General features: G+C 34.6%; 1 protein-coding gene across 8 annotated transcripts in view; it reads left to right on the top strand.

Annotated features, from left to right (window-relative positions):
- Positions 1-24,090, top strand: part of FAM13A (family with sequence similarity 13 member A) — a 284,523-nt gene that overhangs the window by 203,180 nt on the left and 57,253 nt on the right. For 5 of the 8 annotated variants that reach the window (XM_019741111.3, XM_074323597.2, XM_019741109.3 and 2 more), the window contains 3 exons: positions 2,037-2,078; positions 16,543-16,584; positions 19,669-19,848. In XM_019741111.3, the coding sequence (XP_019596670.3) occupies positions 2,037-2,078; positions 16,543-16,584; positions 19,669-19,848 (264 nt within the window). Of the gene's footprint in view, positions 1-2,036; positions 2,079-16,542; positions 16,758-19,668; positions 19,849-24,090 lie in introns of all 8 variants that reach the window. The other 3 variants (XM_019741110.3, XM_019741113.3, XM_019741114.3) reach the window with 2 other exon arrangements.

Below are 24,090 nucleotides of genomic sequence, written 5' to 3'. Positions count from 1 at the left end.
TCTGATCCTGCTTTCCTCAAGTGAGGAGCAAGTACCAGGATGGGTTTATCTGAGAATTGATGTAATATATTAATGTATAGCGCCCAGTAGTACCTGGCTGATGAATAAATGTGTGAGGGAGAGAAGGTGTGAAGAAAGGACTGATTGATTTTGATCGCCTCTGTTGCTACAAAGAGATTTACTACACAGTAGCCAAAACACACGAACAGCTGTGTTCAGAACCTTGCACCATCTTAATCATCTCCCAGAAGCACTTCTAACCTCTAAGAACACCAAGCGCAGTGACAGTTTAATGTTCACTAAAGTACCCTTGTTAGTTTTCATTATAATTTGTTGCATGTTAGAGTTAAGGATCTGTTCTGGGCAAAGAAGTATTTAGTAGAGTGCCCGTTTTATAGCACATGGAGGCATTTTCCTATAATAAAATCATTATAGGTTTTTAGTTGCAGCCTTTTTGCATATTGGTCATAATTAGTGCTTTTGACATTGAGTCCTTGATTAGAAAATAAACTTAATTCTAACATTTTTGTAATTTGTTAAGTACTTTCAAGGAATATTTTAAAGTCCAATATGTAATCTCCTTGTATCGGTTTGGCTTTAAGTAGTCATTTCCTGTAATAGCACTGCTCCAGGTGCTTTCTTCCCAAGACACCAGGATGTAGCTCAGGTGTTGTCACCTCTGCTTCTTCAGCCCTGCATCCTAACTACAAGCTTTGCCTCAGCTCATCCACATCAGCGCAGATAATAAAGCTGATCCACTACTTATCCTTCACTTGGGAAGACTTGGCACAATTACAGACATTAAGAATTTGGCAACATAAGCATCAGAACAGCTAAGCGATATTGAAATGGGAAATCAAAATCATAAGAGAATGCAAAATAGTATCTCATATTTTACGTGCCATCTTCCACCTAAAATGTTAAGATCTTTTTCAACTTCCAGGTGAGGGGAGTGGGTGTTAGAGGGTAATGTGTGTGTGTGTGCTTTACACAATAGTTCTAATAAGATTTGGTGATTGCTAGTTTAATATTACCAACTGAAACAAACTTTTCTCGTTTCTATTGATGCTTAAGAAAATTTTAAATGTGATAGAGAGAATGCTGAGGTTAACTAGTTGCATCCCCAAGTGGTGTACAAGATTAAAAATAGGGGTACAAGAAGAAAATATTAAAGCTTCTTTTTAATTTTATCTAATACTTCACAGAATGTTTACCTGTTTAATGAGTCACATAATATAGATAGATACTTATCATATATTGAGGCAAGTGGCTGCTTAAAAGCTAATTTTATACAAGTGTATAATCAAAAAAGTTCAAAGACCACTCCAGTAGACACTAAGGGGGGAGAGACTCATTCTTTGCTTAGATCATTTATCAGATGGGAAAACAAAAAGAAATGTTAAAGGAAAAATGGTTATTGTGTATATTTTACACTTTTTTAAATTAAATATGTTTATATTAAGCTTCATATCACTTCTCTGTTGTTTGAGGAACTTATTTTTATGATATCATCTGTGTCCTTTCATATTATTTATACTTGTTAACTACAGATGACAGAGAGCACTAGTGTTGTTTACTAATGCACTTTTCACTGCTAGGGCATCATTCCTAAAGTGACTCACATTTAACAGACATATTTTGAGGGCTGTTTCTTACTTTCATCATCATGTTAATGAGCTGTAATTAGCTTTATTGAGATAATTGAGTATGTAATCATTTTAAGGCTTTATGTGTAATATATGAATACTTGGATTGGGCTTGTAGAATAAGGTAGTAAAAAGCTTCCTCTTGAAAGTACAATGTGAATTATTTTTGCCTTAGGCTAATCTTGAAAGAAACCTCCCTTGATGGCCTCCCTTGAAGAAGTAATTGACTTTGATTATGTCCAAAGTAGAATGTGTTTTACTAAACTCACTTCAGCATGAGATTAGCTCTAATGTGTCAAAGCAAAATTTGTGATAAGTAGAGCAGTGTTAGTAAAATGGACATGTTATAATATTAACAGAAATGATATTCAAAATTTGTTTTCTTTTTAGTTCGAAGGATGATGAAAGACCTATATCACCTTTCTACTTGAGGTATTTATTTGATTTTTGTTGGTCTATTACAGGGAATGGAGGAGGGTTAAGACTTCTTTGGGTTTATTTGTCCATTTTAATTCTTTTTTTAATAGAATATTCTTTACTGTGGCAAGACTAAGCTCATTAGAACCCTTCACCATATTGTTCACGCTTTATTTTTCTTCTCTTTGGTTTAAGAAATCCTAAAACAAAATTTAATGTAGTTGAAAAGACTAAAATAAGATATTTTGCTTTAAATTCGCAGATATCCAGGTAGCAATTTTAATTTCAAAAAGTGCCTGATGATTAGGCTGTAAGTAAATTTTAAAATCTCTGTTCTGTACAGATACACAGGTTGACGAGGAGTTTAAGCACAAGTCTCAGTTGCTGAAGAAGCCTTAGGTTATGATAGATTATTTTCTATATAGTAGTGAAGTATGAAACTAAATACTCAGTAAGTTCATGGACTTCAGTATTATTTTCTAAAGCGTATAAAGCCAGAATAGCAACTCTTAAAATGGGGACGTTTACAGAATTCAAAGTAGATGTTAAAGGAGATCACCTCTCTTCAAACTTAAACGTATGCTGGATTAATGTGATTTTCAGTTTAGGGATAATATAGAATCAAGTTTTACTTATAACATTTCTTTCCCTGCTACCTACCCACTTTAAAAGCTTAGAAAATATATTTGAAAATAATATGACCATATGAATTAAAGTTAAAATTGCTGAAGTTTTTTTGTTTGTGTGGTTTTTTTTTTATCTTTTTCTCAATTTTGAAATCTTTTTTAAAGGAAATGTCAGGATATGTGGTACATAATTTGTTTGTGTATTTTTGAAGCTGATTTGTGGCAATCGTCCCAAAGATAGATTTAGACTTTAGTTCAACCACCAATAGTTAAGGAATGTGTCATAGGTCCTCAGGCTTAGCCAACTAACTGCTTTTCAGTAGTGTTCTGGCCATAGTGACTTGAAGCATATTGCGTAATCACTTTGTGGCAAGAGAGGGAACATTTGAGGTTTCAGTTTGAGACAACATGGTGGTTCATTTGATTCACCCTGGTTTCCTGCCAACCCAATCAGCATATTCTGGCTCTTGGGCTATCTCAGCTATGCAATTACTGAACACATGAGGATGTTGTTGCTGAGCACGTGGTGACTCGGGTATTCATTATGTAAATACACACAATAATATCAAACAAATGATTATCTTATATTAATGGAATTAAGTTTTACACAATACAGAAGATTACAGCACAGGATCTTGCCAACTAATGAGAACTATCAGTTCTCTGAATATCTTATTTTTATTACTCTGGGTAACATCAATCAATGTTTTACATAGTATTGAATTTTTTTTTTTTACCATTATTGTAAAAAGCAGATGGGCAAATGGGTTTGTAAGTGATAAGTCTTCAAAGACACATAATTGTGTTTTATAGTGTAATAATTTTTGTAATTACCTAGACTGATAATGTAGTCTTGTAAAAGAAATTCTGTACTTGCAGAATGAAGGTAAAAAATATAAAGAAAATTAATATAAGTAACATATTACTGAACTCTTGATAGAAGCTATTTGTCCTTTCAGTGTTATGAGTTAAAAGCTAAAATATGAGAAAAGTATGGAAAAGAATGAATATGCATACTAGCCCACGTTTATAGTAGAGACAAAGCTGAAAAAAATAAAAAGTTACCAGTAAGCATTCTTTTCACATGAAGGAAATTAAAACTAAGAACTATTTCATAAATGCAAAAATAATAGTTATTTGGCCTGAAATTAAATTTTCAAATGTTTCTTTTTCTGAATAACATTATATGATAGTTTCAGAAATTATGTAAGAATTAGGTTGGTACAAGTTAATTTAATGTTTTTTTATTACCCACTTGAATGAAGCAGGGAGAATGTATTGATAACACATAAACCTTTTCCTTTTTTTCAAATTATTTGCATGGGTGGTTGAGATTGACTTTTCTAACATACAGAATTCAAGTAGAAGAAAGAAAACAGGATTGTTAATTATTATTAAGTTCTAGATTTTTGGGCTAGAAACATAACATGTCCATTGATAATTTAATTTATAAATTGGTGCACTTTCTTGGCACTACCTCTAGGAAGAGCAAATGAATGCTTAAATATTTTAAATATATTTAACTAAATTTTTGTAGTTTTCTTGTTTTTCATTACACACACATACACACACACACACACACACACACACACACACACACACACAGACACTATTATTTAAGATTCCTTTCTTGCAATGCTCCAAAAGTGGAGTTATTGTAAGACTCATAGATTTCATAATGATTTGTTAACATGATGAAAAACTAAATTAGCTCTTTTAAATCCAAAATAGTATTTGTTGTGCCTTTTTGAAAGGTAAAAGTGATTGGAAGTTGCAAATGATATCTTCCCTACAAGGAATATTTAATATTGAATGTTATATATTATATTTTGACAGTGTTGATAGGTCAGGTTTTTCAGGAGGGTGGGCATGGCAGGAAAGGCCCGATCAAGAGATGAGACACATCAGCTAAGATGGGTACTCACCAGAAGTGGATCCAGCCACAAGCTACCAGGCAAAGGGGATGGGACAGCTGGTCATTGGTGGGGTATTCAGTTTGGTGGATTATTCTGAAAAGTCCAGCATGAGTTATAATAGCAAGACTCAGCCTGGAAGTGGGCAGTCTTCAGGGAGACCAGATCAAAAGAGAGAGAAAATAAGAGCAAAGGAGGGCTTCGGTTTCAGAGGAAGGAGACTAGATGATCCATAAAGAAACTCATATACAGAGATCAGACAAGCCTCCAGCTATTGGAGTGGAGACAAGGTGCATTATTTATAATAAGACAGGGGTAGAGGATAAAAATGGAAACCATACAGAGAGGCCACAGTGCACCAGTGGACAGTCCAGGATCTTTCTGTGGCTAGGGGAAGAGAGATGGAATGCAGGATAGGGGACCGGAGAGGTTTCAGTCATTACCTTGCTCCACTTTCACCTTATAGAATTTCAGTTTCTGTGATTGCAATTCTTTCTTTCCTTCCTTCCTTCCTTCCTTCCTTCCTTCCTTCCTTCCTTCCTTCCTTCCTTCCTTCTTTCTTTCTTTCTTTCTTTCTTTCTTTCTTTCTTTCTTTCTTTCTTCCTCTCTTCCCTTCCCTTCCTTTCCCTTCCCTTCCCTTCCCTTCCCTTCCCTTCCCTTCCCTTCCCTTCCCTTCCCTTCTCCTTCCTTCCTTCCTTCCTTCCTTCCTTCCTTCCTTCCTTCCTTCCTTCCTTCCTTCCTTCCTTCCTTCCTATTAAATTTGTTGGGGTGAGATTGGTTAATACAACTACATAGGTTTCAAGTATACAGTTCTATAATACATCATCTATATATTGTATTGTGTATTCACCACCTAAAGTCAAATCTCATTCCATCACCATGTATTTGACTCCCTCTACCCTTTTCTACTCCCCCTCCCCCCCATTACCCTCTGGGAACAACTAAACTGTTGTCCATGTCTATGAGTTTTTGTTTGTTTGTTTATTGTGTCTGTTTGTCGCTTTCAGTTTTATATCCCACATATGAGTGAAATCATACAATTCTCTATTTTTTTCTGTCTGATTTATTCTGGTTAGCATAATAATCTCAAGCTCCATCCATGTTTTCACAAATGGCAGTATTTAATCTTCATCTTTTCTTATGGTTGAGTAATATTCCATTGTATATGTGTACCACATTTTCTCTATCCAATCTCTATCGAAGGACACTTCGGGTGTTTCCATGTCTTGGCCACCATGAATAATGCTGCAGTGAACATTGGAGTACATATATCTTTACTGAAAAATGTTTTCAGAATTTTGGGGGAGATATCCAGAAGAGGGATTGCTCGGTCATATTCAGTTCTCTTTTAATAGTCATGGCTGAACCACATTTTAGTCTACTGTACATGTTACTTGCCTACAATCTTTTCCGTTGCAAGGTAGGGCTGTTATAAATAGACATGCACTTATATATTCTCATTCTGGATTAATTATCTTTTGTAATAAAAACTAGGTCTTCTCTAATTTCAATACTTCCTTAACCTAACCTAACTCACGACAGAGCCATTTGTCCTTTTTTTAAAGGAAATAAATAGTAGTTACCAGTCTACACCTGCCGCTGTCCTATGTAGCAAGTTTATTGCAGCTACAGTAGCTCAAACAGTAGGTGTCATTGTTCTCCAGATGCTCATTAGAGATTACCCGCCCCTTGTGTTGATTAAGGAAATGAAAGGGGAGGACAGGTTATGCCAAACCCTTAGTGAGATGGCCGCAAAATAAACATGAACCTGCAAACTTAAGGTGAAGAATATTCTTGGCTTAGAGGTCCATACCTTGGCCTCTTTCATAGTCTAGGCTGGAATCCCAGAAAAGGAGCCCCTACCTCAATTGCTTAAATTGGCATCAAAACAACTTTTGCTATAGGTGTTGTTCTGTGCCACATTCAGCCTGTTATTGTCTGAATTCTTTTATCTGGCATCCCGTCACATCTAATCGGGATCTGTTGCTAGTTCTTCTGTTTGAGTCTTCAGTGTCTCCAAGCCCGGGTTTTGATTTCTGTGGTTATTTCCCCTGGGACTAGGGTTCTTAATCACCACTTTCTATTACACCTCATCTCTGCCTGCTCCCACCTCACCTGCACGACCTTCATATTTCTTATGGCCAGGCTCAGATCCCGTCCTCATCCCATCCCGTCATACTTCAATCCTTGAATTCCTTCTTCCTAATAAATTACTGGTTTATACATATAGCCTGTATACCTACAACTTATCTTTCCTGTGCTTTATCAAAATCCTAAATATATGCTTCAAGGGCTACGTACCTGTAACTAGTCTTGTTCCTCGGGCTCTAACCATCTCACCTGGCCCCCAAATGGTACCTCCTTGCTTATCTAACACCTGTCTTCTAGCAACTGCATGGATCTTCCTCTGCTTTCCTTTTCTCATTTTGCGCTCCACTGAAACTTGACATTGACAGTCTATCAGTTGCAGGCCAAGTTTTAATACGGTGCAAATTGAAGCCAAATTGCTATTTTAGTAGATTTGGAATTACTTAGGGTAAGTTTCAGTGTTTCATATGTTTTCTAATTTTTCTGAATCAGGAACATCAAATAGATTTATTTCTAAATTAGCTGTTTGGCATGCTAACTCATTGTTTATGATTTTGTTAATTTTTTTATTCCTGGAACCTAGCAGTCATCAATTTTATGAAAGTATTTTAACTGTGGAATTTATGTTGAAGAAAAAAATGTACCGTTGGATAAACTCATATTAAAATATTGCCAGACATTTGATATGTGGGGAAATTCTTTATAGATTATTTTTAGATAGCTTTTTGGGGATTACTTTTCCAAACAACTTGTGTTAGAATTTGTACATTTATGATTTTTTGGGTCATAGTTTATTAAATTTTAATAGTTTATTTTTCTCCTTAAGCATACTGTATATTTTCTAAATTATCATTTTTGAAGTAAAAAAAAATCTCTCATTATTAGATAAGATAGTTTGGAGAAATATAACGTAACAGACATTATATTTGTTTATAAGCCTGTTTTGGGCTACTGACTAAGAAGTGGAACAAATAAGTGGGCTATTTATTTAATAATCAACTTAATTTTTTTTCCCAAGATGATAAAGTCAGCTAGATATTTGGGTGTCTTTAGACACAAATAACTATATATTTAAAATATTTGTTTTCCTTGTCCTTTTTGACTAGAGCAGTATTTCTAAACTAAGGAGGCATGTCACCTCTGCCTGTGGAGCTTTTTCTTTTCTTTTTTTTTTTGGTGATAAAATACAACAAATGTTGCTATTTTTATCATTTCAAATTATTTTTTAATTGTGATAAAATATGCATAATATAAAATTTACCATCTTAACCGTTTTAAGTGCATTTCCACTATTAATACACACGAGTCCAGTTTCTCCACATCCTTGTCAGCACTTGTTATTTTTTATTTTTTTAATAATAGCATCTTTATAGTATGAAGTATGTGGAGCTCTTTTAAGATGCCTGGGTCTCACTGGATAAGATTCTGTGTCTCCAGAGGGGCTGGATGTCCATATTTTCTAAAAACGCCATAGGACAGTCTTTTCAACAAATGGTGCTGGGAAAACTGGATATCCACATGCAAAAGGATGACGTTGGACCCTTACCTAATACTTTATATGAAAATTAACTCAGAATGTATCAAAAACCTCAATGTAAGAGTTAAAACTATAAAACTCTTAGAAGGAAACATTTGAGCAAAAGCTATGTAACATTGAATTTGGCAGTGATTTCTTAGATATGATACCATAGGCATGGGAAACAAAAGAGAAAATAGATAAATTGGACTTCATGAAATTTTTAAAATTTTGTGTATCAAAAAAAGACATTACCAACAGAGTAAAAAGGCAACTTACAGAATGGGGCAAAATATTTGCGAATCATTTTGGGATTTGATAGGGATTAATATCCAGATTATATAGACAACTCCTAAAATTCAACAACAAAAAAAAAGTAGATTAAAAAATGGGCAAAGAATTTCAATAGACACTTCTCCAGAGATACACAAATGGCCAATAAACACATGAAAAATGCTCAACATCACTAATCATCAGGGAAATGCAAATCAAAATTATAATCAAATATCACATCACACCCATTATGATGGCTGCTGTCAATAAGACAGAAAATTGGTGTTGGCAAAGATGAAAAGAAATTGAAACACATGTGCATTACTGGTTGAAATGTAAAATAGTACAGCTAGTAGGTAAAATAGTATGGCAATTCCTCAAAAAATTAACAGAATTTCCATATATTCCAGCTATTCTACTTCTGGGTATATACTCAAAAGAATTGAAAGCAGGATGCCAAAGAGATATTTGTACACCCATCCTCATAGCAGCATTATTCACAATAGTCAAAAGATGGAAGCAACCTAAGTGTCCACCAGTGGATGAAGGGATAAGCAAAACGCAGAACATACGTACAATGGAATGTTAATCAGCCTTAAAAAAGGAAGGAACTTCTGACACATACACGACATGGCTGAGCCTTGAGGACTTTTATACTAAGTGAAATAAGTCAGTAACAAAAAAAAAATACTATTTGATTCCACTTATATGGGTACCTAATGTAGTCAAATCTATAGCAACAGAAAATAGAACGGTGGTTGCCAGACTTGGGGGAGAGGGAGAATTGGGAGTTACTGTTTAATGGGTATAGAGTTCAATTTCACAAGATGAAAAGGGTTCCGGAGATGGGTGGTGGAGATAGTTGCTCAGCAATGTGAATACACTTAATACCATTGAATTGTACACTTAAAAATGGTTAAGGTGGTAAATTTTATATGTATTTTACCACAATAAAAAAAATGAGGGAAAGAAGTGTCATACGAAATTTTGATGCACACCCCTAGCTGAAAACCACTGAACCAGACCAACAGTATATTTTATTGCTAAAGAATAGTTATGAACTTCACTACTATTTATCATATAATATTTGGGGGATTCAATATTGAGTTCATGACATCTAAGAACCACTAGTCATATTTTTTGCATAGTAAGAGATAAGTATAAATTCTGGGTTTATTTCTATCAATAGTAATTAAAATATTAAGCATATGTTTAGGCCCTACTGAGAAAGATAAATTATATCATTTTTATATATATTTTTATGCTTCTCTTTATGTCTTCCTCAGCATAAAAAATCAAAGGGAAAAATTTACTTATAGAAAATGACACATTTGTAATCATTCTGTCTAGATCTCTTGCTGCTTTATTCTTCAGTCTCCCTGCCTCCCTATAGACTACTCTTTATAAGAACTTCACATTTTAATAAAATGCAAACATCTAGTTTAAACAAGTAGCAGACTAGCTTTGCCTAATATAACTACTCCCAGCTTCCCATTTAAATTCTAGTGATGAAATAAAAGGCAAAAGCTAGAGACAGCTTTATAACAATGATAAAAAAGAAAACCTTATATCAAAGGTCACGTCATCAATGGGATGACCTGAGAAACGTATTTTTGCCTTGCACACTTCATGTTCAACCATCTAAACAATACAGTGACCACAAGGAGAGAAGGAAGGGAAAAAAAACTGACTTGAATTCTTTCCAACGTCTATTGCACTGACCAGAAAAGCAAGTAACATCCCCCAACTGAGCAGAAACTTACTTTCTGTGTTGCATATTCTTTTTCACCTGTTCCCACCAGCTTCTTTCTTTCATTATTTAGAGACTAGAACTTTTCACATACAAAATGACAGAGAGGGAAGGGTATACCCCTGGCATGCTCAGTCACTTAAGAAAAGCATTTGAGAAAGGGATAAAGGCAGCAAGATGACTGGATTTAATGCCTTCAAGTGTACACCGCACAAAGACAAACTACAAATTTCTTTTTGCTTCTCCAGCTTAGTCATAAAATTGGACCAAACAAGTCCACCAAAGTATGCATTGTAGATTGTTCTAGAGCAAACTCATAGACTGGCTCTTAAAGCCTGAATCCAAGAGGAGGCATCTGCCCTCAGCCAAGGGACAATGAAATAAACTAAGACCAATCTGCCTATCCAGGCTTTTGGTAGTGGCTCTGCTTGGATTGATTATTACCCCTTAAGAACCATTAAACACAAAGATCTATTTGGGACCTGTGAAGAGAAATTAGAAACTAAAGGAAAGGATGCCACGAGGACTCAGTTACAAAACAGGTTTTAGAGAATTATCTTTTATATGATTCAGAGGAACCCTTGAGAAGTAGTATTGCTATGCTATTCTTTTCCAAAAATGCTCAAGGACATAACCAACCTCTTTGAAACATGAGTAGGAACCTGTAAGGGGAGAATAGATTTAGAATTAAAAGGCTAGAGACATAGAAGAATAGCTGAAATAAGGAGAGAAAAGGGAGCCTAGAAATAGCAGAGATTTTTAAAACTATATAGAGAACAGTAAAGAGCAGAAATTATTTAAAAAATTAATCAAGTACATGATGAGAGAGCAACTTGAGAAACTCTCCAAACTTAAGAGGTAAAGGATAAAGAAAAGACTATGGGAGAAATAATGCTAGATATTAGAAGTCAGAGATTACAAAGCTAACCAGAAAATTATTATAAGCAAGAAATGATACTAATAGAAATGGAAGTAGACATCAAAGTTAATGTATACCCAGCTAATTGAGAGGTGAATTAATTTTTTTTTTAATTAAGAAGTAGAAACCTGATTATAATCATTGGTGGAGGGGCAAAGACAGTAACAAAATTCTAAATTTCTTGCATGGAAAGTAGGGGAATAGAAGCAGGAGTCAAGAGTTTGGGGGGGTTGTTTTTGGGTTTTTTTTGGGGGGGTTAGTTTTAATTAGAGATGTATGGGTATGAGAGGCAACCATCAGTAGAATTGTGCACACGACCCCTATATTCCAAATTTTCTCAGAATCTAAGAGCAAAGACAGAATTCAAAGAAAAGGGAATCTCCCAAATTAGAACACACAAAGCAAAAACTAGAACAAATATGTCAGCTGTGACAATAATGTAAATGGATTAAATTATTTGACAAAAGCTAAAAATACTTTAAAAAGTGACTACTTGAACTATATCTTGCTCAAAAGAGCCATACCTAAAACAAAATGGCACAGAGAAAGGTTATTAATAAAAATATAGAATTTATATCCGATAAATATAAATAACAAAAAAAGAGAGATGACAATAATCAGTACCAGAACAACTAGAGTTCAAGGCCAAATTTGTTAACCAGCATAAAGCTAGACTTACTTTATTAGGTAAAATCCTTACTAAAGACATAAAGGTTATAAATAAGTATGTGTAAAATAGCATAACATCAAATCATACAAATTTAAACTCTTTAGCAAGGATAAACAGGCAAACAATTTGAAATATAGAACTTATACATTCAACTATTGGGGTGCCAAAAATATGTATATACATGACTTGTATCCATCTTTTGTTATCGGTATATATTATTACAATTTAATACAGTTTTTTTCTTTCTTAAAATGTGTATACATGTTTTTGGCACCCTGTTTATATGTCTGTAACACAAAAAAAAATTACAAAATAAATAGCACTAAGAAAATAACCTGATGTACAGCCAAAGATTTATGTGAAAAGCAACACTATTTGAGGATAAGCGTTATGTCCTTATTAAAGACACACTCTAAAACTCTGAGATAGAATCAGAGCTTTGTAAATTTGAGTGAGATATTAAACCTCTCCGAACCTCAATTTCCTTATCTGTAGTTGAGTACAGTATATATAGTGAACTGTTCATTTCGTTTTGTAATTTCGCTTTATTAGGACCTTAGTCTAAAAACGAAGAGAACTCTGAATTTCTTTTCATACAAAACATGCTAAATATGTAAAATTGAAAACTGTTACAGCTTGAAAGAAGCTGTACAAAAGCTGAGTATTTTGACATTTTGAGGGGCTCTATTAGAAAGTATGAACTTCAGAAAAGTATGACGATAAAAATTTCTCATACTGAGTCATATATATGTAGCATGTTTTCAATTTATGTTCCAGTATTATATACGTAGTGTATAATTTAAAACCAAAATATGAGGCTTTTTTTATCCAAACACCACCACCACAAAGGGGTGATGCAATTTTTGTCAAAGTCTAAATATCTGTAAATAGTCCATTGAGTTTCTGCATATGGTAATCAGAGCTAAAAGCTAAAGTAAAGTGAATAAATATTGAGGATTGAGTATATTTGTTTTAATGCATGACACTGTAAAGAATGAACTAAAATCATGAAAAAAGTTTAATTTAGAAATCCATTATACAATTACAAGGAAACGATGTTACAGTGATTTTATAATCTTGATGCTGCATATCAACTTTTAGTATTTAAAGATGATACTAAAAATAGTGTATTCTGTTAAATAGACAAATTATGAGTTTCATGCCATTTTAATGATTAGTTGCATGATCTTTATCCTTAGGTTTAGTTAAACAAACATCATATATTTGTCTTTTAAATCCTTACTCATTAAAAATTGAGTAAAAGTAAATATTATCTTTTAGAGAAAATGGATAATTCTGTTAGACCTGACAGTTCCTATTAAAACAATAATTTTTTTTACAGGTAGGATTTTACACACCACAGAAGAGAGAACATATAGAAAAAGAGAACACAAGCTTTTTCAAGATGTCTGGTTTTAGTAGATTTGAGCCGTCTTTCTTTTTATATGTAAATTTCTTTGTTTCAAATCAAGAGATCTAATTTTAAAGAATCGCTTGTCTACCAGCATCTGTGCATCTTATCACATGCAAATTTTATAGACTAATACTGCTGGGCATAATCAGCTTACAGAAATGTAGTTTGGGTTTTACTAATAAAGACTAAATATATTTAAATATGTCATAGGCTATATTTCAAAGTAGGCTTAAAATCTATTCTAAATGATCATACCAATAGAAAATTCAGTTGCATCAACACTTACAGTAGGCTTGGGTAATGAAATTGACCGTAATGCTTGAGTCTGCACATGAGCTTATTTCTTTCAGTTTTGAATACTTTATCAACATTAGGAAATGAACTCTTCCATATTCAAGTATTTATATTGCATATGTAGGAAATTTTCTTAGCAAATCAGTCAAGGATTCTGGGGGGAAGGGGGAGAATTTGTCATTCATCACTGCAGAGGATAAAAAACAAGCTACATGTAAATGAAGCAAATCTTTATCTTTCACTTTAGCTAATTTGCTTATCATCTTTTTTGTCAGTGTCTTAGAATTACCTCCATGACCAATTACAGCAGTCCCTTTTTCAGATATTAACTATTCTTAGAAATCTTGGTATTGGTGAATTGTTAATCACGTCCCATGGGAATTATGGAGGTAGATGGATACCTGGCCAAAGCCAGTTTGGTATCTAATAAACCATGACTGACACTATATCATAAAACTAAATATGCAATTATAACCTTTTGTAATGATTTAAACTTTAGGGTAATAAACTTTAGAACTAAAAGAAAATGTCAGAGATCACTAGCCAAGCCTTTCATTTTCTGTGTGAAGAAACCAACCCAACGCAGCCAAGTTACCAGTCTATGATTTCAGCTAATTAGTTGCAGAGCCAAGACCAGAACTTCTCTTTTCTGATTCCCAGTGGAAAATGTTCTCTTCTCAGAATACTTTCTTTAGAGAAATTCTGTTAGAAAAATATGAAAATATGGACATGTTAAGTATACAAAAAATCCAAAGGACTATTAAAGAAACATAAAAATATAAAATTTCTCAAATTTGAACTAAGATCAATATGTTAGCAAAAATGAACATGATTTAATTACTTGGTTTCATTATTCACTTATTTTGCATTCTGAGAAAGGCTCTTTAAATTGATACAGATGGTTCAGGTAATTTAAAGCTGTGAGGGAAATTTTATGTTTTGCCTTTTGGTCACTCGGGTTAGCATAGGTTTTCCAAATCATACTTTCATTACTTAGAGTGTTTCAAAATAGCTATTATGATATCTAAGGAACTGAAGACTTAAAGAATTTTTGGTTACAGGGATTTAGAGCCTTGCTAATCAGTGTCTTTCACAAATCAATAGCAACAGAATCACTAGGAAATATGCTAGAAATGCAAAATGTCAGCTTGCCCTTCCCTGGACCTGGACCTCCTAAATCAGAATCTGTGAGTGGACAAGATCCCGGGTGGTTCTGATGCACATTTGATAGAGTTTGAGAACCATTTACTTAGGGAGTTAGTAATCTCAGAACCTGGTCCTGTTTGTTGTCATTTCCTGTCCTGTTTCTTATCTTTCTTTTTTGTTTTCATTCCCACCTGCAAAAAAGGAACATAAAAATATCAGTGTGCGCTTTAATAAACAAAAAGAAATTCAGATCAAAAGTGTATAAAAAGGAGGAAAAAACACGTCTTTTCACTCTGAGATGCTATGTGGGGACTAATTAACTAATTATACTTATGTGTTCTTTGGAATGTTTTTAGCATTTAGCAGATCTACATTTTTTTTCCTCTTCTAGTTACCCCCCTCCTCTCCCCCAGTCATTCACATTGGTCCTTGCTCCCAGACCAAGGTTGTACAACTGCATTGAGAAGTGGAGTACAGGAGTTAATTATACAGTGTTGAATTTACAGAGGGCGAGCCACAAAGCATCAAAAGCAGGGAGGGACTGCCTGTTCCAGTTAAGGACAGAGCAGCAAAGGATTTACTGCTGGTTATATAACCTGGGAACCACAGTGAATAACAGCCATTGTGAGACAGAGGAGAAATGGTTGTGATTAAAAGCAAAGTAAAATACCCAAGTGTAGGTAGGCCTCCATATACAAAGATGACTGATGAGTTTTTCTTCTAGTGAGTGATTGACAGTCTAGTGTAGTGATTAAGAGCTTAGACTCTGAGCTAAAACTTTTTTTATTCAAATCCCAGCTCATTTACTTCTTGGCTTTCTGACTGTGGGCAAGTTACTTAACCTCTCACTTCTTTATCTGAAAATAGAGGAAATAAAACAATAGAACCTACCTTACTGGGTTACTGTAAGCAGTAGAGGAGAAAATCTTTGTAAAAAATACCTAGCAGTGTCTGAAATGTAAGTACTCAGTAAATGTTAAGATATGTTTGGTCATTTGTTTGTTCATTCATTCATTTATTAATTAAGATTCTTCTTGTTTCCCTTGTGCACAGTAGCATTATTTTACGTGCTTTTTCAGGGATTTGGCTGTGACTTGTGGCCATGACCAAGAGCTGCAGCTTTAAGGGAAATTCTCTGGAACTAAAGAGTTAAATGTCTGTTGATAAACTCTGGAACAATGATTACTATGCTGGGTATGATGGGTGTGGTAGTGGTATGAAGTGTAATGGAAAAAAATGAGAAATATCATACAACCCCCTGAGGCACTTCACTTAGATTCTGAATTGCAAAAAATAAGGTATACACATACATGGAAGAAAAACTCAGCAGATAATTCCAAAGCAGCACATTCAGGTGTTAAAAATTATGCTATATGACTTAGGATGTTTAGAGTGATGGAAAGGCAGCCATCAATATTGGCGATTAACAGCTCTTATTTTCTTCTTATTTCCTTTGTACAAATGAGGAAGTAAAAAGGAGGGAACAGATCGGCCAGAGAAAACTGTAGTTTGACATGCACTAAAGATTTTTAAAATTTCTTTGTTCAAGCTACTTTCAAACCTTGATCTAGAAGCCAACTAAGCACTAGAGGGCAGAATGTGAGAATGTGTTGATATGGATATGGTTAAAATAACTGCCAGCCTCACCCCTCACTGTGGTTATATGAACAGAGAGTGTAGGCAAGAGGGCGAAGTTCTGAAGGGTGCTAATCAGTGTTCCGAAATTTCACCATTCCACTTAACTGTCTTGCGAGGGTCACTCAGGGCCTGGCCAATTCTTTCAGCCTTGGATCCCCTTTGAAAGTTTGGTTCATGGTCTCTGGTCCTCCGTCTAATCTGACTTTTCTTTCTCTTTGTTTCTTTCCCATAGTGCCCGTGTATCCCAAGTCAGCAATGTTTCAACAACTGGAGAGTAAGTTGCTTGAATTGGTTTTATTGCCCCTCCTTTCCCATTTATTAAACAGAAAGACAATTCTAACGTTGGATAGTATTGGAAGATTCATACAGTCAGCAGCCAGATGACTCTGAAAACTACCCAGAGGAGAGCACTAAGTAAGACATGTTCCTATTGGAGCTTCTGTGTCGGTATGTGACTAGAGACAGCTATGCCATTTAAAAATACGAGATTTTTAGTTATTTCAGTCTAAATAATGTCAGAGTAAATATGTGCAAAGCAATCTGTGTGCTTTGAAAGGTATCTTGCAATGGAGGATGCCGTTAAAGGTTAAGGAATTAACTGTGTCTACTTCTTCATTATTTTTAGTCACCCTACATTTATTTCCTGCCTGCAATATGCCAAATAGTGTTAATGTCAAATTAACCTTGGGCTTGGCCTTCAGAGTCTTTACAGTCTAATAGGACACAGTGAAGAAAGCAAATTAGTGATTGCAGTAGGTCCTTTTTTCACAGGGCAGTGGCAGTGCTCTGTTAATTATGTCTGTCACATGCCTTTTTCCTAAGGCTATCAGTTGCACTTTGACTAAAATCTAATCTCCAGCTACCTGCCCTCTCCTACCTCTCCAACCACATTGCTCATTATGCTTCCACCACATGACCTGTTTCTGGAGTAGATCAAGTGTATGTATCTGCCTCAGAGCCCTTGCCCTGGCTGTTTCTCAGCCTGGCGATTCACTTTTTTATCATTCACCTCTTTGTTCAAATGTCATCTCATTTGAGAAGCCATCCCTGACTACCTATAGTCACTCTCCAACCCTGTACCCTATTTTTAGAAAATGTATCACTATCTACAGTGTCATGGTTTATTTGTTAACTATCTTTCCTCATAGTAATGTATATATTCTGTCACATTCATGGCTGTATTCCTAACACATAGAAAAGTGCCTGGCATATATCAGTCACTAGATAAATATTTGTAAATAGTTCCTTGTCCAAAGATTTTCCATTGCACTTAACTCCCTTCCTTCCTTGCTGGAACATGGATGGGCCTTTTTGGACCATCTCCCATCAGCAAGGATCAGGTAGAGGAGAAGGGGAAGATGTGATATGTATGATAAGGAGGAAGAAAGGAGAATTAGAAAAGGCACTAATTGGTATGAATTTGGATCTGATAGGATGAATTGGGATTTTATTTTTCCTTTTGTCTTAGGTGAGAAAGTAATCAAAGGGCAGGATTGACCCCTCTTACTTTTATGAATTTTAAAGCGATTACAAGATTGTATCAAAACTGACATGTTCTTTCCTGTTTGTTTCCTGATAACTTGCACTTCTTATATGTCTTGTATAGATTGGAAAAGTTGTGGGGTTAGTGTATGTATGTATGTATGCGTGTGTGTGTGTGTGTGTGTGTGTGTGTGTGTGAAATGTACTCACCTTCCTGTACCATTATTGGTTAATCTGGAGTCATTGGGATGTAGAATTCTAAATATAAAAGTTCTAATGCCCAAGTTAGACTATACTTACTTATTGTCTTAAAATAACTTTATTGAAATTACGATGAGTCTGTTATAAAACTATATTTGGAAAAATCTAAAGTTCTTCAGTTTTGCAAAATCCATTTTATTTAAGTGAATGTATTTTAAATCTGAACATTTAAAAAATATATATGTAGTTCTTTTTTAATTTTAACAGCTTTATTGAGATACAACTGATACACAAAAACTACACATATTTAATATGTATAATTTGATGGGTTTGAATGTGATTCTTTTTTCAACTGAAGAAAAACATGTTTTGAGAAGTTTAAATTTAGAATTTTTCATGCCAGCTTATTTAGAATTAAATAGTTTGGTGATGAAAGGGGGTTTAGACACATTGAAAGATCATGTAGCCTTAAAAATGATACCTTATCATGTGCTGTGGGGACAGAGCCAGGAGAGCAGTTTCCAGGCTCTTGGCCTCATGTGGAAAGGTGCTCACTTGGTTAGTAAATGGCCATCAACTGTGATTGCATGGCCATCAGCTGTGGCTAGTTGGCCATCAGCTGTAACCAGTGAGCCATTGGCCACTAATATAACTGCCATGGCTACGCTAGCAACAAATGGGGGCTAGCAAGAAGATGGTGGCTGAGCTAGCAAGAGCAGATTGCAGTTAGCACGGCAGATTGCAGATAACAAGTGAGGTTGGTTGGCAGAGAGAAGTGTACGGCAGGTTGCGGATAGTGTGGCTCCTGCTTCCTCTGTCTCCAACCCAACCACCAGCGAGAATATAGTGGTATGACTCCTCTTTCTGTGGCTCCACGGGTGTTCTTTTTTGGCCTCACTATGTCCTGCATTCTTATGTGGGGAGCGGGAACTGAGACCCCGCATGCCACCCCGTGTGACATCTGCTCTTTTCAGTCCCTGTACTTTCCTGTTTTTCTCAGGTTGAACAAAATAAATCTATTCTTCCATCTTCAGTAATATATATTGGGATATATATATGAATACAGCTTTAAATATATGCATTACTCTTTAATTGAATAGAGGATTGGAAAGATTTTGCTGTTCTAAATAGTAATTGTTCTGGTGAGGTGTTCTTTATTTAATAGCATTACTCCCACTATAATTTTATCTTAAAGGGATTCTAGATAGATAATAGGTATTACAAAATTATTTGTGCCAGTGTGCTTTGTAAATCATACTGTCTTCCTCTGCAGAACTCGTATGATAGCTGAAAGAAACTCACCTTTGTAAGAATGGGTCTATTATTCTTCTATGAGGAAAAAAATCTTTCCTCAGTCTGCCTCATATTAAATGAATGACCCTTATTTCCTGAATGCCTCCTATAACTTGCTAGACTTGTGGTGAGCATTTCTGTATTCCTGGACTCACAAAAATGAGAGACACAGTTATCAAGTTGGTGGGATTTGTTCAGTTTAGTTGTTTTTCATGCACAATACAAATATTTTTGAGATGAATGCTTTGTACACTGTCTTTGTTCATGAAGTTGTGGATCTTTCATTGGAAATACCCATATTTCCAAATTTATGGGTACATATTGTTAAAGGCAATCATTGACAAACTTGATGACTTGATTTATTTTGTATTTTTTTAACCAGACTCTTAGAAAGGACCATTCGCTCTGCTGTAGAACAGCATCTTTTTGATGTTAATAGCTCTGGAGGCCAAAGTTCAGAGGACTCCGAATCTGGAAGTTCGTCAGCATCTTCTACCACATCGGCTAGACAGCGCCGGCGCCAAGCAAAGGAGCAGGATGACATTCGGTGTGGCAGAGACATGTGAGTTGGTATTGGTACTTCTTGTTTGTGTTTTCTCTTCTTTTAAAAATATACCCCTGAATTAGTCACTGTGTCATAGTCACGCCCACTTCAGTATTTAGGTTAAAACTTTAAAAGTTTTCATTTGGAGATTCATGGGTGATTGAATAAATATTTCTCTGCCATCTAAATGTTTGCTATGTTGTAGGAAGCCACTTCTGATTTAATACATTTCAAGATTTCCTTGTGAATATTTTATTTCAAGGGATACTGAAATGGTTGGAGGAATAAATTGCTGTATGCCTGTTTTTAACTTGTTCGACAACATTCAATTGCTGTTAGACTAGCTTAAGGACGAGCCAATTTTTCTACTGTGTTGACTGTTTAAATACTATACTATCACTATAGTACTCTGACATTTGGTTATTTTTAATATAAGATAGGTTGAGCTAAAGTCTAATCAAAAGCGGAAATGCTTGAGATTTTTATGATTATAATGACTAATTTTGAGACATTCCCACAGCATAAATTTCAAGAATAGTATTACAAGGAACTTTATTCTCCATTAAAAGATTTGATAAAATACAAATGAACAGTTGCCATTCATATTATTCAATAATCATGATTTAAATTGTCAAGGTGAATGCATTTATATATAATAGACTATATTTATATATTTTTCCTAAAAGTTTTAATGTATTTATATACTTTAGTACTTAGCCTCTATAAAGTTGTTGTTTTGAACTCATTATTAAATATCAGACACTAAGCCAGATGGGGACTACCATCATTCTTTTTTATCTGGACTCATATAATCTGCACATCAAAATCTTTGTTAAAAAAAAATAAAGCTTATTTTTGCTTAAAGAAAAACACAAGGTAAATAATATAAATAAATCCCATGCTGCCCATCATTGAGATGTTTAAGGGCTATGTCATAAATGTAATTTTAGAAGTAAAACAATGTCAGTAGTATAACCCACTGACTTTTTAAGTAACATAAGCAGCACTTTTTTTCTGGTTTTGATAAATAATTGACATATATCACTGTATAAGGTTAAGGCATGAAACATGATAGTTTTACTTATATATATTATAAAATAGTTACCAAAGTAGGTTCAGCTAACCACTTTTTTAAAAAACATTTGTCCTGGAGCTGGTGGATAAAAGGGGGTGCTGTAATATTTCCTTTAGAAAATAGAAAAAAATTATGATACAGAAGATACTTACATTTAAAATCAGCTACTGACTAAGCTTTATAGGAAGTGTTTGGAGTATAATTAGTTTGTGTATGGCTTATATTGTGTTATACAGCAAGTACAAATTATTCATTTAACATTCTTATCCTCTACCTCATATTTTGCCAAATAGTATGCAGCAACACTTTGCATTTTTGAAATATCTTTAGTGTGTCACTACATTATGCTTTTCTTTCTCTTTGTTTGGATTGAGGGATAGCAAGCAGAGGTTGGAAGCGGTAGTAAGCCTAATAGAACAGAGAAGGGTGATGGTCATTGTGATGGTGGATGTGTAGCTGCAGATAGGAGAGGAATGCAGTGGGGTAAGGTCAGAAATGAACAGGAGCTAGAAAGGGAGAGAAATATGAAACAGGGTAACCTCTACTGCAGATTTTAAATATAGGTTCCCAAGTCCAGGCATGTTTCTACTATGGGTTATCTTGATTATATTTTACTGTCAATATCGGGAACAAAAGGGGATGGAGAATAATAGAGACTGACTAATCACCTAAACACCTATGAAACTTTAGCTTTTCCTTTAATCTTTCATCTCTGGTATTCCCTTCACCACTCATTCTGGTCACTTGTGGTCAAACCATAGCTGTGCATTAAATGAGAGAATCTTAGGGTGCAAACTATATATAGCTGAGTAACTTAACAGTCTTACCTTAGTCGTTCTCCTTAGTATGTGGTCTGGACATTCAGAATTCTCCTCCATGTCCTCCCAGGCCCCCTCCTAAGCTGTCACTGGATCACTGTCATGTCTTGATAGTCCTTCAACTCCCAGCTCATAGTGAACCGCATCTCTGAGCTCTCCAGGTCTTTGGAAAAGTGAGACTTTCATCTCTCAGGGCCCCAGACCTACTACTTTTTCCCACATAAAGGTCCTCTCCCATATGTCCCCAGGAGATATACTCACATGGTATCTGTTGTGAGAAGGTTGAGAATCGTTATTATATAGCCTATAGTAAGTATGTTTTTCTCAGTATACGCTTATATGTAACTGATTCATTTATCTAAGATTTTCATTAGGCTTTCTTTAAAAAGGAATGATTAAGCTAGACTTTACTGTATTCTGTTCAAAACTATTAATATTAGCTCTAGAAAATGGTTAAAAAATGTTTTGAAGAATAGAAATTCATTGAAATACATAATCCATCTATTTTGCCTCTAACAATTTAAAGATGCAACCATATAAAAAGAAATCCTTGAATCCAATGGTAACCATATTTCACAATGAGATTAAGGAGTCAATAAATTCTGTACTAAAATAATCATAGCAGATTTTTGAAATAAGCAGTTGAGAAGTTTGGCTAATATGATACTTCATTGTAGTGCATACAATTTCTTATTTGTCTAAATTCATAAGGAAACATCAATCTTCTATTATTTGCCACAAGAAAAATGTAAAAAGTTAAGCAACATATTTATTATGTGAAAGTGTTCAGTTTAATTCATTAATTAAAAAATTTACCATCTGCTGTGTACATGGAAATATTGTTGCATCTTGGGGAGGAGTGTATGGAAGTTCATTATGATAGCCTATTTTTCTATATGTTGAAAATTTCATAATAAATATTTTTTTAAAAGCGAAATGTTTAAGTAAAAATGATTTCAATCTTCCAAAACACAGTGAACTGGAAAAACTTATTTTGTTACGTAAATATTACATTAAATTCCTACCGCAACGTGAAAAGAAAAGCATGCTGTGTCAGGGGAATAATAAATGGTTCAGTATTGTTAAAACATTAAGTGTGTGTGTAGGGGTGAGAAGGAAACTGAAAAAATTTAAAAAAACACTACAAATAAGATTTAGATAGTGAAAGCGAGAGGCCGTAGAGATCTAAGTTTAGCTCAAAGGTCAGTGATATCAAGTATAATTGAAAATTGTCAGAATGTTGCCGGAAGGACTTGCGTACCACTGCTCCTCACCGTCCTATAGGTGCTGTCGCTGAGAGGCACTGACTCTCACAACAGCGAAGACTTTCCGTTGGGGAGAACAGGATTTCCACATGAGCTCAACTGCTCAATCAGATTTTCATATATTTATTTGCACTGGATTTATTCCAACCATTCATTCACTATTCAAAAAGATTATAAAATAAACTTTGCCTTTTAATTTCTAAAAATAATTTTTAGTTTTTGTATTGGTCTGCTCAGAGTACCACCGACTGGGGGGGCTTAACCAACAGAAATTTATTTTCTCACAGTTCTGAGAGACTGGAAGTCCAAGATCAAGGTGCTGACAGGAGTGTTTTTTGATGAGATGTCTCTCTTTTACTTGCAAACAGTGCCTTTTCACTGTGACCTCACATGGCCTTTCCTCAGTGTGCGTGCTCTCCTGATGTTCCTTCCTCTTCTTATAAGGACACCTGTTCTATTGGATTAAGCCCCCACCTTTGTGACCTCATGTAACCTTAATTACCTCCTTAAACGCCCTACCTCCAAACACTGTCACACTGGGGATTAGGGCTTCAGCATATGAATCTGGGGGAGAACAATTTAGTCCATAACAGTTTTCAAACATAAAAAGCCCTCCATTAAAAAATAATGATTGGATGTATACCCCAGGAGTTAGGGAAAATATGAAGAGTGACAAGAAGACAGAATTTGAGTAGTAAAACAATGTTGAATTTCAAACCGAACTCATCCAGCCATCCACAGAAGGCACTGCTATCAGTGCATGGAGGGGAGAGATTTAAGAGTGTTTACATGAGAATATATGCTGTATGATGGCATGTTAATTACCATCAGATTTTCCTCATGTCTTCAATTATTTTATATTAGGATTTTTCTTATAAATGTTGCACATTTTAATATAATTTTACTAAATCTACATATTTTTACATTAAAAGTTGTATAACATAAGAATAAATTAAATATGGAGTATTAAAAATTACCAAAGATAGTATAACTTTAAAAATGTTATGATAACATTAATTCATAATTTTGTTCCAGTATAGCCCATCTAAGACAGGATATGAATTTAGATTGCAGAATAAATATTTAATGCTGTCTTTCACTT

This window comes from Rhinolophus sinicus, chromosome 1 (genome assembly GCF_057876585.1).
Source record: "Rhinolophus sinicus isolate RSI-liver-muscle chromosome 1, RSI-T2T, whole genome shotgun sequence".
Taxonomy (NCBI): Eukaryota; Metazoa; Chordata; class Mammalia; order Chiroptera; family Rhinolophidae; genus Rhinolophus; species Rhinolophus sinicus.
Note: the sequence above shows the minus strand (reverse complement) of the source record. Positions and strands in the feature narration are given on the sequence as shown.